A 13,932-nucleotide genomic window follows, 5' to 3' on the forward strand; every position below is an offset into this window, starting at 1 on the left:
GGTTATAAAACCAGCATGCACAATAAGTAACAAATTCGCCATAATGAAACTGCAATTCTAGAAAAATAAAAAACTTTTAATGTGTGCACCCATGTAAATCAATCGAAACAGATTCGACAGTTTAACATATTCATATTTGTTATAAAGCAAGAATCCAAATAACTTATCTGGCCGATCGACCAGAAACACTTTTATATATATATATATATATATATATATATATATATATATATATATATATATAGAGGAAAGTGAAGCTACACCGCCGGTGTAGCTAAGTTAGCTACACCGCCGGCTTAAAATACAATGGGCCCACATTGTTTTGGTCATCCAAAGAATTCATTTGATTGGCCCTCACATAGATAGGGTGTCCACCAAAAATCAGCTCCATAGGATCATCCCAACCCTATGATTTGTGGAGGCAAAAATGAACGTGTAAAAACCTTCACAAATTTGTCCATTTTTGCCTCCATAGTTTGAAGGGTTGGGATGATCCTATGGAGCTGATTTTTGGTGGACACCCTATCTATGTGAGGGCCAATCAAATGAATGGTTTGGATCACCAAAACAATGTGGGCCCATTGTATTTTAAGCCGGCGGTGTAGCTAAGTTAGCTACACCGGCGGTGTAGCTTCACTTTCCTCATATATATACTTCACTTTCCTCATATATATGAAAGTGAAGTATATATATGAGGAAAGTGAAGCTACACCGCCGGTGTAGCTAACTTAGCTACACCGCCGGCTTAAAATACAATGGGCCCACATTGTTTTGGTGATCCAAACCATTCATTTGATTGGCCCTCACATAGATAGGGTGTCCACCAAAAATCAGCTCCATAGGATCATCCCAACCCTACGATTTGTGGAGGCAAAAATGAACGTGTAAAAACCTTCACAAATTTGTCCATATATATATATATAGACGAAAATGATTGTGAGCTTGAAGCTCATATAGCTTAAATGAGCTTGAGGGCCCAAACACATGTGGGCCCATATTGTTAGGATGGTCCAAAGCATTCATTTGAAAGGCCCTTACATAGATAGGGTGTGTACAAAAAATCAGCTCCATAGGATCATCCTAACCCATCCAAAAGTGGAGGGCAAAATGGACAGACACCGTTGGCCACAAATTTGCCCATTTTTGCCCTCCGCTTTTGGAGCGGTTAGGATGATCCAATGGAGCTGATTTTTAGTACACACCCTATCTATGATGGGGCCTTACAAATGAATGGTTTGGATCACCACAAAAAATGTGGGACCCATGTGTTTGGGCCCTCAAGCTCATATAAGCTATATGGGCTTCAAGCTCACAATCATTTTCCTCATATATATATATATACTGTACCTGCCTGTGGTCTTCTTAGATTTAGATCTTTTTTTTATATATATTTAATGTTTTTACATTTTTAACTCTCTAGACGCTTTTTTATGATGATGGTGTAGACCCAAGGGTTTGGAGAATTGTTTTTCTAGGAATTCTAAGATACTTTTCTGATCTTATTTAAGCGAGAATATATTGAGAGATCAAGTGAGAATTTTGTGATAACCCTATTGAAAATCCATAGCAAATACTCATACCTGCCTGTGGTCTTCTTAGATTTAGATCTTGTGGTTTTTTTTTTTTTTGGGTATATTTAACATTTTTACATTTTTAACTCAGCTAGATGCTTTTTGAGATGATGGTGTAGACCCACAGGTTTGGAGAATTGTTTTTCTGGAAATTCTAAGATACTTTTCTGATCTTATTCAAACCTCTGGTGTTTAATCAGAGAAATAATATACTTGGAACTGCTTAGGATAGAATGCTTTAACAGAATATCTTTGAATCTTTTCATTCATGATTGGTTAGAAGTTTGCAGAGATTTAAGGGAAATCCCTATATATCTTTACAACTTAACTTCAACCAGATTGGCCAAAGCTAAACTTTGATCGATAAGAGTCAGTTAAAAAGAAGGCTTTAGAGATCTTTGTTTCTTTTCCTGTTTTTCTTCTTGCTTCTGCAGGCCCGGAAAGTGTTAACATCGTGGAAAGGCATGACATTTTAACAGACTTCATTGCCTCAGAGTCTGGGTAGAAGGGGACTCTATGCTTGTTATTTATATCGTTGAAATAATACCCTCACCTTGGGTGATCTGCCAGGACCATTTGGAGATTTTATATGTAAATATCACATATTCATAGAGAAAGAAACTCTCTAGCTAACCATTTGGAAAACTTTGTTGTATCTTGTAGTGATGCAGGATTTTATTTTATTTTTTTTGCATTTATCTGATGTATAGTTTTTGCTGGTGTTTTTGGCATGTAGCATATGTTAAGGTCATGCATTTTTTCTCCTGTATTTCGTTTCTTTTATTTAATGAAACGATACTTGTTCACGCACGCACATATATATATAGGGCGATGATATTTTCAACCCCCCCACCCTTGCAGTACACATTTGCCCCCCTTATAACGTGATTTGACGTCAAAAACCGTTAAAGGTTGCCCACTATTCACGTTATAAGAGGGCGAATGTGTACTGCAGAGGGGGTGAAAATATCATCTCCCTTTATATATATATATATATATATATATATATATATAGAGAGAGAGAGAGAGAGAGAGAGAAAGAGAGAGAGAGAGAGGAATATGTTGTTGCGCTTAAGTGGTTATAACGCCTCCCATTCGTTTAAATGTTTGGGTCCCGCTTAAGCAAACCAATGGGAGGCGTTATAACCACTTAAGCGCACCAAAAAAATAGTGCGCTTAAGCGCACCAACACTTCTCTCTCATATATATATATATATATATATATATATATATATATATATATATATAGAGAGAGAGAGAGAGAGAGGAAAGTGTCTCTAGTCCGCCGACCAAAAACACATGGGTCCCATCTTATTTGGGTAATGCAAAGCATTCATTTGATGGGCCCTGACATAGAGAGGGTGTCAACAAAAAATCAGCTCCATAGGATCATCCCAACCCTACGATTTGGGGAGCTTAAAATGGACGGCTATAAACCACCACAAATCTGTCCATTTTTTAGCTCTACAAATTGAAGGGTTAAGATGATCCTATGAAGCAGATTTTTGTGGACACCCTATCTATGATAGGGCCTATCAAATGAATGTTTTAGATCACCACAAAAAATGTGGGACCCATGTGTTTTGGACTAGAGAATGATCTCTAGTCGGCAGACTAGAGACACTTTTCTTATATATATATATATATATAATCATCATGGAACTAATATGTTTTCCCAATCACAAGAGCTGCTACATGACCATTTCTATTGTGGTTTTAGTGTTACTAGGTGAAGGGCTTTAGATGGAAATCGTGTCTCAAAGCTTTTATGGGTGCCTAGGCTCTGCACTTACCTTCTACTGATTTAACTAAAGATGGATTTAGCAAAATAAAAGGCATACACTGCTGAGTTTGATAGATTAACAAACAAAAAGAAGAAGAAAACAACACAATACAATGGAAATAAAAATTCCATGGGAACATTATCCCACACGTCAACCAAACATGCATTCTGCTGCATATCGTGTCTTCTAAACATTACATGTGCATGAAAACTGCATACAAACCGGTGTTTAAAAAAATGCAGATGCGGCTCAGAACACGGCCAAAGAAAATCCTAGGCGACTTGGCATGACGCGGTTGAGTACTTGATTGATGCGGCTGAGTACTTAGTTGACGCGGTCATAATTCGGGAGAGTCAAAGGAGTTTTTATTGACTCTGTAGCACAAAAACGCGGAACGCGGCCAAGGTAAAAGGAAGTCAACCCGGGGGAGTCCACGATGACACGGGGGAGTTTTAAAACTATGATTCAAACACCCAAGAAAAACTGAAGAACAAACATGGCCTTAGGCATACGGACTAAATCATTTTGATTAAATACATAAGTTTGAAGGTAATGTCTGATTGTGCAATATAGTATTTTAGCTTCTTACCAGTTAATTAAGACACAACAGACTGGCTAATTCTTTTTTATTTAAATACATATTTTTGGAGGTACCATTAAAAAAACATAGTTTTGGAGGTAAAAAGTTTGATCATGAAATATATATAGTTATGGCGTGTGTATTGTGAATCATGAAAAAGAAAGAATTCAGTCATTAAAATAAGTACCATGATGTAATGAAACTTGATTCACTTGCTTTGGCATCTCACGATTTGATAATGTTCGACTTGAACTTCCAATGCAACTAAAGCCACGGTTACCTGTCCTTGCTATCGCCATTGATCCAATATCCTCTGCATAAGTGGAGTTGTACATTATTAATAAGTGCGTAAAATTTCTCTTTAAAACCATATAATGGTATTTGCTAAGGAGCACAAATTATAACATATACATGCCTTCAACTCTGTGAAGGCTGTCATAGTTATCTTGAGAAGGGACAGGTACAGCTGAGGCAGTATTTAAAGGTATCAATGCATCATCCCATGGAGTATATCTAGGTGCAAGACAACTCAATGCAGAAGGATAACTTATAGAAACTTGTAACGGCACTAAAGCTGCAAACATTCCCAAATGTAGCATGTCAGGATGTCAATAAAGTGAACCATTTCATTTCAAATACACCAACAGATACATATTCGTCTTTCCGCTACAACTGTGATACCATTTTTCGAGGCTTTTTGCGGGTAAGGATGAGTTGCTTTGCGCTTAGGACGAGGAGGGGGCACATGTGTTATTGTACCATTCTTTTGAACTTTCAAAAAGTATTTCTGGGCATGGCTTCGAATCTGCAAAGGAAAAATTGATGAAGAAATAACAGCACATAGTACTACTAAATGTTAAAATAAATGAAGTCAAAATGCAGCCAAAATGCATAAAAGAGAAGATCTATAAATGTCCATTTTTAATCATATATATGATAAACAAAGAAGGAGAATAAGATCTAGAAATACTCATCAGTTAGCCAAGAGACCTAGAGCGTGGAAAAAACCATGAAACTCCCAAACAAAGTATCAAAAATATTAAGGAAAGCACAATTTCTAGTAAAAAAATGTAAGAGCAGAGGTTTATTTGTCCTCGAACATTTACAAGAATAGATTGGTCATTTGATGTGATTTAGGCCTTAGGATTAGTTGTTTTAGTTTATTCATGGACTTTTAATCTAGTTTGATATATTTTATTATTTTATTGTGAGCCTAGATGTGAGAGATGTCCATATCACTTACCCTTATCCATTTTCCACTTACCACTTGCCATGGCCCAAAAGCTATTTCCTAAATCCATTTAAAACCCATCGGCCCCATGGTCCATTACTTAAGACACCGAACCCCAATATATAAGTCCTTCACCCCCCCCCCCCCCCCCAAACCCATCCAACCCCAGAATCACTTTGGAAAAGAAAATGAAACCATCTCTCTCCCAAGCGATGCCTTATTACCACCTTTCAGTCTTTTGATCCCCAGGCCACCTGCTCTAATGGGTTTACATACCTCTTCCCAACTAACCAAATCCATTTTCCGCTTCTCATCAGTCTCCCACCACCACCACACACAAAAAAATCCCTCTGAATCTGCTCTATTCGCTTAATCACACTCATGGGACATTTGAAACTGAAAACTGATAGAATGTAATATTTTTCAAGGACAGCCTTGATGAGGGTAATTCTGCCCTCCCGAGAAACCAAATTACACTTCCACGGATCCAATTGTTTCTCTACCCTTTCCATAATCGGGTCCCGCTTCCACTTCCTCGGTTTTGTGACACACAACAGGAGGCCTAAATATGTCCTCAGAAAGTGATCCACAGTGCAACCAAGTAGACCAACCAACCCATTAACCTCACCCTCAGATGTATAGATACCCAGGCTTCTAGACTTGACACCTTATCTACTTCTGGGGCATTAAAGACAAAGGTATCATCCGCAAATTGAAGATGGGACACCTCCCACCCTTGATTGCCAACCCTGAAGCCTTCAATAAGCACATGAGTTCTACTTCTACCCTTGTCTAGCATTCTAATAAGGGTTTCTACCACTATTACAAATAAAAAATGGAAAAGGGGGATCTCCCTCTCTTAAGCCTCTGGAGGACTTGAAAAAACCAATAGGTGTTCCATTGATTAGAATCGAAAACCACGGCAAGGATGCAAACCAACTTATCTATTCGTGCCAGCGGTTCCCAAAACCCATTTCTCTAGAAGATAATCCAAGCAATCCCATTCCACCTGGTCATAATCGTTTTCTATATCCAACTTACAAGTGATGCCCCTATATCCATGCTTGAAATAATAATCCACAACCTCAATGACAATCAGAGACCTGCCTCAAAGAACTCTATCATCTTCTTCCAACCTACTAAATTCCACCCCATCATGTTTGGGGCGAATCATTCCCTTCGATGAATATAGACCCTTGTAGAAATTCACCATATCCTTCACAATCACTTCCTTGTCCTCCCTAAGCCTCCCCTTCAACCTGTAAAACACTTATGTGGTTCCCACGTCTTCTTGCACTGGCTATCCCATAAAAATAAGCAGTATTTTTTCCCTCCAACCATCGGACTCGGGATCTTTGCCTCTATAAGATTTCTTCATGTGAGGATTATGCTCTTATATAATTTGAAATGGAAAGAACCATGTGCGCCTATTTTGTGACAGGTTAAAAGCAAACTCGGTCTGGGCAACTACAAATACAAATTTCCTGGCACGTCACCAACCAAACTACTAAGTAAATTGCCTAGGCTCCTGTTTACTACCTCCATCTGGACGTCCATATGAGGGTGATAAGTATTACTGAAATTCAATGAAGTACCCATCTTTTCCAAGAAATTCCATCAAAAAATACTCACGAACTTCAAATCCCTGTTATAAGTACTAGATAAGGGTACAGCAAGAAGTCGTACAATTGTCCTAAAAAACAGAGAAGCAATACTACTCGTGTGGCGTGTCCATGGTCTACATGCAATGAAGTGGGCCATTTTAAAAATCTATAAATGACCACAAATACACTATTCAACTCCTAGGGATCCGCAGCAAACCGAGCACAAAAATTACAGACATATCAGCCCACCAGGATATGTGTTGTTTTCATTGGGGGAGAGTAGCATGGTGGGCCCAACCAAGACAAAGTGTAGCCAGTGTCATATAGCCTCCAGTATAATGGCTAGTTGTCACCCCCTTAAAATGTTGGTTCACACATTGGCTTGTGGTGGCACCTTGCACCCTTGCCAATGTGCACTTGGAACATCAAGGTGAAAAGTAGGCCATGGGACCAAGGCTTTGGCATCGCATAGAGCATAGGCGTGGGCTATGCTCAGCTTGCATGGGCAAGCATTGTTGGGCACTGGACTGGTTGGGCACTGAATCATGTGTGGGCACTGGATTCGTAGGCACCAGCATCATTGGGCACTAGATTGGTGGACACTGGTTAGGCATTGGACTGGTTGGGCAGACTGGTTGTGGGCACTGGTTAGGCACTGGACTGGTTCGACACTAGACTGGTTGTGGGCACTGGTTGGGCACTGGATTGGTGGGCACTAGATTTGGTGAGCACTCATTGGTGGGTGTTAGCAAAACCAAGGCACTAGTTGGTGGGCATAAGCAAAACCAAGGCACCAGTGGACACAGGACATTTGGCAACACATGGGCGTGGTTGCAAGTGGCGGGAACAATTGCAAGTCAAACCTGGGCGCTCTTGGGCATGCCCTGGGCATTCTTGGGCGTTTTTGAAAAAGAGTGGCAACGGTTATATTCAAATGAAGGCTGTTGTTTGTGGCTATTATGCTCACATTGTGGGTAGTTGTTTGTGCCACATGGTGGCTTTGTATTGGTTTGTAACTAAGCACATGGATTGTGCAAAGTTTGTATGTAATAGGCACTCATGGGTAAAAACGCCCAAGGCATAGGCAATCTTAGGCAACTATGAGAGTTTCTTGTAATTGTACTATTACAATTGTAAATCTGTGGAGTAGGCAAAGATTTGGCCGAACCACGTTAAAAAGTCCCTTGTGTCATGTGTGGTTGTGTGTTCTTTGATTGTTGTTTGTTATTTGTGTGTGAAAACTTGTTTGGCTTGATTAGCTTGGTGCTAGGCCATCACGGACAGCCCCTTTATCAAACAAAATTTGATTTTTGGTGAGTTGCCCCGTGACACTAGTCAAGGTGATGATCACTCAATGATTTGGAGAGAAGATAATGATGCCGGTTAGTCTTTAAAAAAATGGTGTGCTAGTATCACACAATATACTTCCCCCCAACTGATGAAGCGAATATAAAAAATGTCCTTCATAATACGTACTAGACAAACTCACAAAAGAGATATTATGATCTCATATCCTTCTATAGGTGATTGGTTTGTCAAAACAATGAGAATTTTTCCATAAAAAGATTCCCTTAATTGCTAAAAAGGTCTTGAGGAACACATGTCCTATGGTTGAAGCACGATTTATTCTTAAGTTTCAGGGATTTCCGACAACTTCTTCATCGTATGTGAATCACAAAAGGTACAGTAATTATTTCAGAGATTGTTAACTAAGAGGAAAATATCAGAGATGATAGAAGTATACAACTAGCGGATCACATCTCAAACTTTCACAGTCATAGGATAAAGTAGGTCATGGAGATTAAGAAAAAAAACAGGAAGGAATAAAATATGCCCTTGGCACATAATAATGAACCAAATTACGGAATATCTGATGATTCTTGAATAATTGAAAGTAGAAAAAATAGGAAGTAATATCATTTTCAAAAACAAAGGAGGAAGTAATAATGCAATAAGCTAGAGATAGGCACAAGATGGCAGAAAAAAATTACCTGGATTACAGTCTTCGAACCAACGAAGTCCTCAATTTTCTTCCAGTCACGATCAAACCTGAATTAACACAAGCAAAACAGACAAAATAATGGAACCTCAGAATTGGGTTGAAAGAAGCTGATTTTAAATAATAATGCGGCACGTGAGTTCCAAATTGGTACCCATGATTGGAACCTGAAAGAAAAGAAAACTTACGCTCTAAAAGACTAAAAGTACACATAGTTGCAAGTGCATTCATTACAGTTGATTCAAAAACTCATTAGGAAAAAAAAATAAAAAAATAAAAAAATAAAAACTTATATATATATAAATATATATATATATATATATATGAGGAAAAGGATTGTGAGCTTGAGCGTTGGAACCTTATGGTGAGCTTGAGCTCTCAAACCAATGAGGCCCACATTGTTAGGATGATCCAAAGTATTCACTAGAAAGGGCCTTATATAGATAGGGTGTGTACAAAAAATCAGCTCCATAGGATCATCCTAACCCATCCATTTGTGGAGGTCAAAATGGACAGACCACAAATCTGCCCATTTTTGCCCTCCACTTTTGGAGGGGTTAGGATGATTCGATGGAGCTGATTTTTGGTACACACCCTATCTATGATAGGGCCTTGCAAATGAATGGTTTGGATCCTCACAAAAATTGTGGGACCCATGTGAATGGTGCACTCAAGCGCACCATTTGGTTCCAACGCTCAAGCGCACGAACATATTCTTCTATATATTCGTTGGAACCAAATGGTACGCTTGAGTGCACCATTCACATGGGTCCCACAATTTCTGTGAGGCCCAAAAGTGGAGGGCAAAAATGGGTAGATTTGTGGTCTGTCCATTTTGACCTCCACAAATGGATGGGTTAGGATGATCCTATGGAGCTGATTTTTTGTACACACCCTATCTATGTAAGGCCCTTTCTAGTGAATGCTTTGGATCATCCTAACAATGTGGGCCTCATTGGTTTGAGAGCTCAAGCTCACCATAAGGTTCCAACGCTCAAGCTCACAATCCTTTTCCTCTATATATATATATATATATATATATATTCTTCCACAGCAAGCAGTAACCATTACCAAGAACATTATAACAGAGAGACAATATACAATCACAGAAGGCAAAGTTCTAAAACTAAAAAGATAATCATGTAATAAAAAAGAAATTAAGCAAGCCTATCAAAATTAACATTGGCCAATCCAAGAACTAAAACAAACATTACTCCTAAATTTTCCAGTCAAAAGGTGCAAATTGAAGTGCAAGCCAAAATCTCTGACAGTCGAAAACAGATTCAATTCAGTTAAAATTAAACAAAAAAATTGCAAGAATATCAGTTACAAACTAAATAAACAACGGATTACAAATAGAAAGGAACTAATAAACCCTAATCAAGATTCAAAAAGGACACAAAAGAGAAACTAGAACTTGTTCACTAATCCAACTTTTCTTTTCCATTTGCTGCAAACAAGATCAGATTCTCTCCATGAGAAAAAAAAAAAAAAAAAAACTAGAACAGAGAGTCCATGTATAATCTCAGAAGGCACAGTTCTAATACTCACAAAGAAAGATAATCATGTAATAAAAAGAAATTAAGCAAGCCAAGTAAAGCCAAATCAACATTAGATCACCACTAAATTTGCCACAAACTAAATAAACAGCAGATTAGGAACAGAAAAGAACTAATAAACCCTAATCAAGATTCAAAAAGCACAAAAATATGAGAAACTAGAGCTTTCTGACTAATCCGACTTTTTATTGTCGATTTGCTAAGAGCAAGATCAGATTCTCTTCATGAGGAAAAAAAGTAGAAAGGAATGGGAAAAAAAGAGGGAGGACATACAAGTGGAGAGCTTCGAGGAATTTGTCGTGCTCCTCTTCAGTCCAGCTCTCCCTTGATTTAGTTATGGTGTAGGGTTTCCTGCTCTTCTTATTGGAGCTCTCTGCTCCAGGGGCGCCCATGGAGATTTGAGGGGTCGAAGAATTCATAGAGAGATTCGAAAAGGAGGAGGCTAAATTTCAATAGCATTTCAAAAGGAGAGAGGTTTTTGTAAATGGCCGATATTTTTGTGGAGTTTCGGTACGATACGATACAAACTAGAAGACGAAAGAGAGAAGAGGACTTACCTACCTTCTCTAATTCTAGCCATTCAATTCCTAGGCAGCAAAGATTTTATCGGGAAATACTCGGCTAATAGAGTGACATCATCTGAGGTTGTTTGGCGGGAAATTGAAAATGCTAAAAAACAGACGTGGGCTACTGGCTTCTTCCTAACTGCCAATTTTTTAAACTCCCTTGTCAGTTAATTTGTGATCGTGTCCGTTGATTCAACTGGAAGTCTAATGTTTGTTCTATTGCTGTCGAGAAAACAATGATCAGATGATCTAGACCCTTGATCCATTAAAACTTCGTTTAGAGTTTATGCCAAGAAAATCTAAGCCGTTAAAAAAAAGGCAGCCCAGTGCATGAGGCACCCACCATTGCGGGGTCTGGAGAGGGTTAGATACACGCAAATCATTGGGGGCCATGGCCACTAAGCATGCATGTAAAGCCACCAAATTAGCTAAGCATGCATGTAAGATCATAAACCATAAAAGTGATTTTGCAATTCATTGGGGGGGGGGGGGGGGGGGGGGGGCTCATGCTATATGTGCCTCTGCCCCTGTGTGAGTCGAACTCGTGACCACCAGGTCACAATGGAGCAACCTTACGGTTGCACCAAGGCTCACCATCTAAATCTAAGCTGTTAATTTTTGTAATTCTTTATCTCACAGATGATATGTCTTTCACTCTCATCGGACGATTCTAACCCTCTAATTTGTGGACACTTTCTTGATAAAACACAATAGTTTTTGGGCGATGATAAATTAGTAATCCGCACCCTTAATGTGAAAAAGTTTTGAGTCACCCACATCAATTCACGTTACAGGGGAGCGAATTATCCTACACGGGTGCGAATTTATCATCACCCTAGTTTTATTGCGGTGAATTAGAGGTTAGAATCGTCCAGTGAGAGTAGATTTTGGTCCATGGCCAGTTCTCCCCTCCTTGCGCCCCTCTCCTCTAGTGTATTTATGGCTAACCTTTTACACTACAAGGAGGTGGCCCTGGGAATTAAAAAAGGGTGAGTGTATCATTTGATTAACCCTAAACTGTCATCTGCTGGGTCCTATCACCTATGCTCGATCTCCAACCCCCCTTGAAGTTTAAAAAAGTAGTCATAAATACACTACAGGGGATGGCCGTTGCCCGTTGGAAGAAAACACGGCGATATAGATCAGTCCACTGAAATAATCCATTACGTGGGCCACAGTGTAATAGCGTGTATACCTGCGAGAGAGTGTCCTTAGCAAAGCTTTAACTTTAAAATACGTAAATAATCTCATACACGTAGAAAATGAGAGAAGAAAGATTTTATTTTATGTTTTTTGAATAGAAGGAGAGGTGGGCGTGAGAGACTTTTTGGTGGGCCCGCCCCATGCTTTTATGGCCGCAAAACAATGTCAAAGGCAGGATAGAATCCTTCCTTTGGACGTAAAATGACAAAAATGGACACTGCCAACCGTTAGGCCGGACGCCATTGTTGCTGCCCTTGTATTATAATAATAAGCCACTCACAAACTGACACGTGTGAGAGTGGAAAATGGAGAATTAAAAACGGTCACGCGTCTCGTGCTTGATCTGTCTTCAATTTTTGTTTGGCTCGCTTTAGTCAAAGACCACGTTTGCTCATAAATCAGCCTCACTTCTAAGGCCACGTTTGGATACCAGCAAGATTTAGATTTGGAGTTAGTTGAAATTTTGAATTGGATCGGATCCTTAGATTTCCAAATCAGCTACAACAGTGCAAAAATTCTGATTTTCAAATTTTTTCTGCAAGACATTATTTGGAAATCAATATTTGTGGCAACTTCCGTCACCATCGCTGCTCCTCACGTTGCTCCGGCAGCAACGATCCTTCCCTCCCTCTCTTAACACATGATCATGAAGATGATTGATGTGTTTTGTATCCAAAACTCAAATCCAAATCAAAATACAAATGCATGAGGTATCCAAACGGGCCCTTATAAAATTTAGATTAAAAACATGTATTTTAGTGAAATTAATATCAGCATTTCATAAGATAAGTGAAAGTCTGATTTCCCCACAAACATCAGTGAAACTCCTTGTTTGGTCGCACAAAAGCCGAGATGAGTTGGGGGTTTTGCTTAGCATTTGGGTCCCACATCAGCAAAACTACTTGTTTGGATGCCAATATAGCATTGAAATCCCTAGAGACTACCAAGGATGTCTCCCGGTTAACCATTGCATGTCCACTGATGTATCACCCTTGCCCCTCCCTGTAAAATCAATCTGAAAGCCACAAAAAGGTAGAAATTTCCTCTCTCTCTCTCTCTCTCTCTCTCTCTCTCTCTCTCTCTCTCTCTCTCTCTCTCTCTCTCTCTCCACTGGCAATGACACCCCAGCTCTATTCGGTTGAGAACCAAACTGTTACGTTCGTACATGGGTTTCACTTGGCCTGAATAAATTATCTAGATTTTAGTCATTCGTGGGATTATGATTAGGATTATCTTTCTATCTATTAGTTAGATTAGAATTATCAGTTTTATTTGTCTTTTATTTCATTGGTCTGTGGAGTCTTGATACGGTAGGATTCTATATTGGATGAGAGACTTGTCCTAGTTTTGTGGTGTTGAACGATTTATGTAATTTATATTTAACGTAATGAATGAGAAGAAAACGGCAGTAGAAACTTTATTCAAGAAAAGTGTGTATTTGCGCACAAAGGAGGACCGACCCTTCCCTCGAAGTGGGTCAAGAGGCTGATCTTCCCTCCAAGAAGATCAAATCTGTTGCGAACCGGATTGGGTTCTTAACACAAACACTACTTGCTAGTTGCTACTACTCTATGAAGGAAGTTCTGGGTAAATGAGTCTCCTCGCTGTTGACTGCTTATACCACTAATCGACGACGAGGTAAATATCTACGACCAAATAGAGCAAAGCCGCGTTTGGCAACCATGAATTTTTTCTGCCAATAGAATATTAGCTTACCCAATGGTGAGTGCATCTAGACGGAGAGACCTGAGATGGACCAAGCAAGAAGAGGATATGAAAAAGCTGGATAAAAAATTTCCATTGAAAATAAGATTTATTTTGGGTGATGATAAATT

General features: G+C 39.1%; 1 protein-coding gene across 4 annotated transcripts in view; it reads right to left on the bottom strand.

The window, feature by feature from the left end:
* LOC143880454 (protein REVEILLE 8-like) overlaps positions 1 to 10,928 on the bottom strand; it is a 33,463-nt gene extending 22,535 nt beyond the window's left edge. The window contains exons 1-5 of one of the 4 annotated variants that reach the window (XM_077383477.1): positions 10,602 to 10,928; positions 8,762 to 8,819; positions 4,617 to 4,740; positions 4,351 to 4,401; positions 4,123 to 4,248 (exon numbers count right to left, since the gene is read on the bottom strand). In XM_077383477.1, coding sequence (XP_077239592.1) covers positions 4,123 to 4,248; positions 4,351 to 4,401; positions 4,617 to 4,740; positions 8,762 to 8,819; positions 10,602 to 10,747 — 505 coding nt within the window. In that variant the 5' untranslated portion in view covers positions 10,748 to 10,928. Of the gene's footprint in view, positions 1 to 4,122; positions 4,249 to 4,350; positions 4,510 to 4,616; positions 4,741 to 8,761; positions 8,820 to 10,601 lie in introns of all 4 variants that reach the window. The other 3 variants (XM_077383476.1, XM_077383479.1, XM_077383478.1) reach the window with 3 other exon arrangements.
* Positions 10,929 to 13,932: the final 3,004 nt, after the last annotated feature.

This window comes from Tasmannia lanceolata, unplaced genomic scaffold (assembly GCF_043159265.1).
Source record: "Tasmannia lanceolata isolate RefF3 unplaced genomic scaffold, GAP_Taslan_0.1 ptg000006l, whole genome shotgun sequence".
NCBI lineage: Eukaryota > Viridiplantae > Streptophyta > Magnoliopsida > Canellales > Winteraceae > Tasmannia > Tasmannia lanceolata.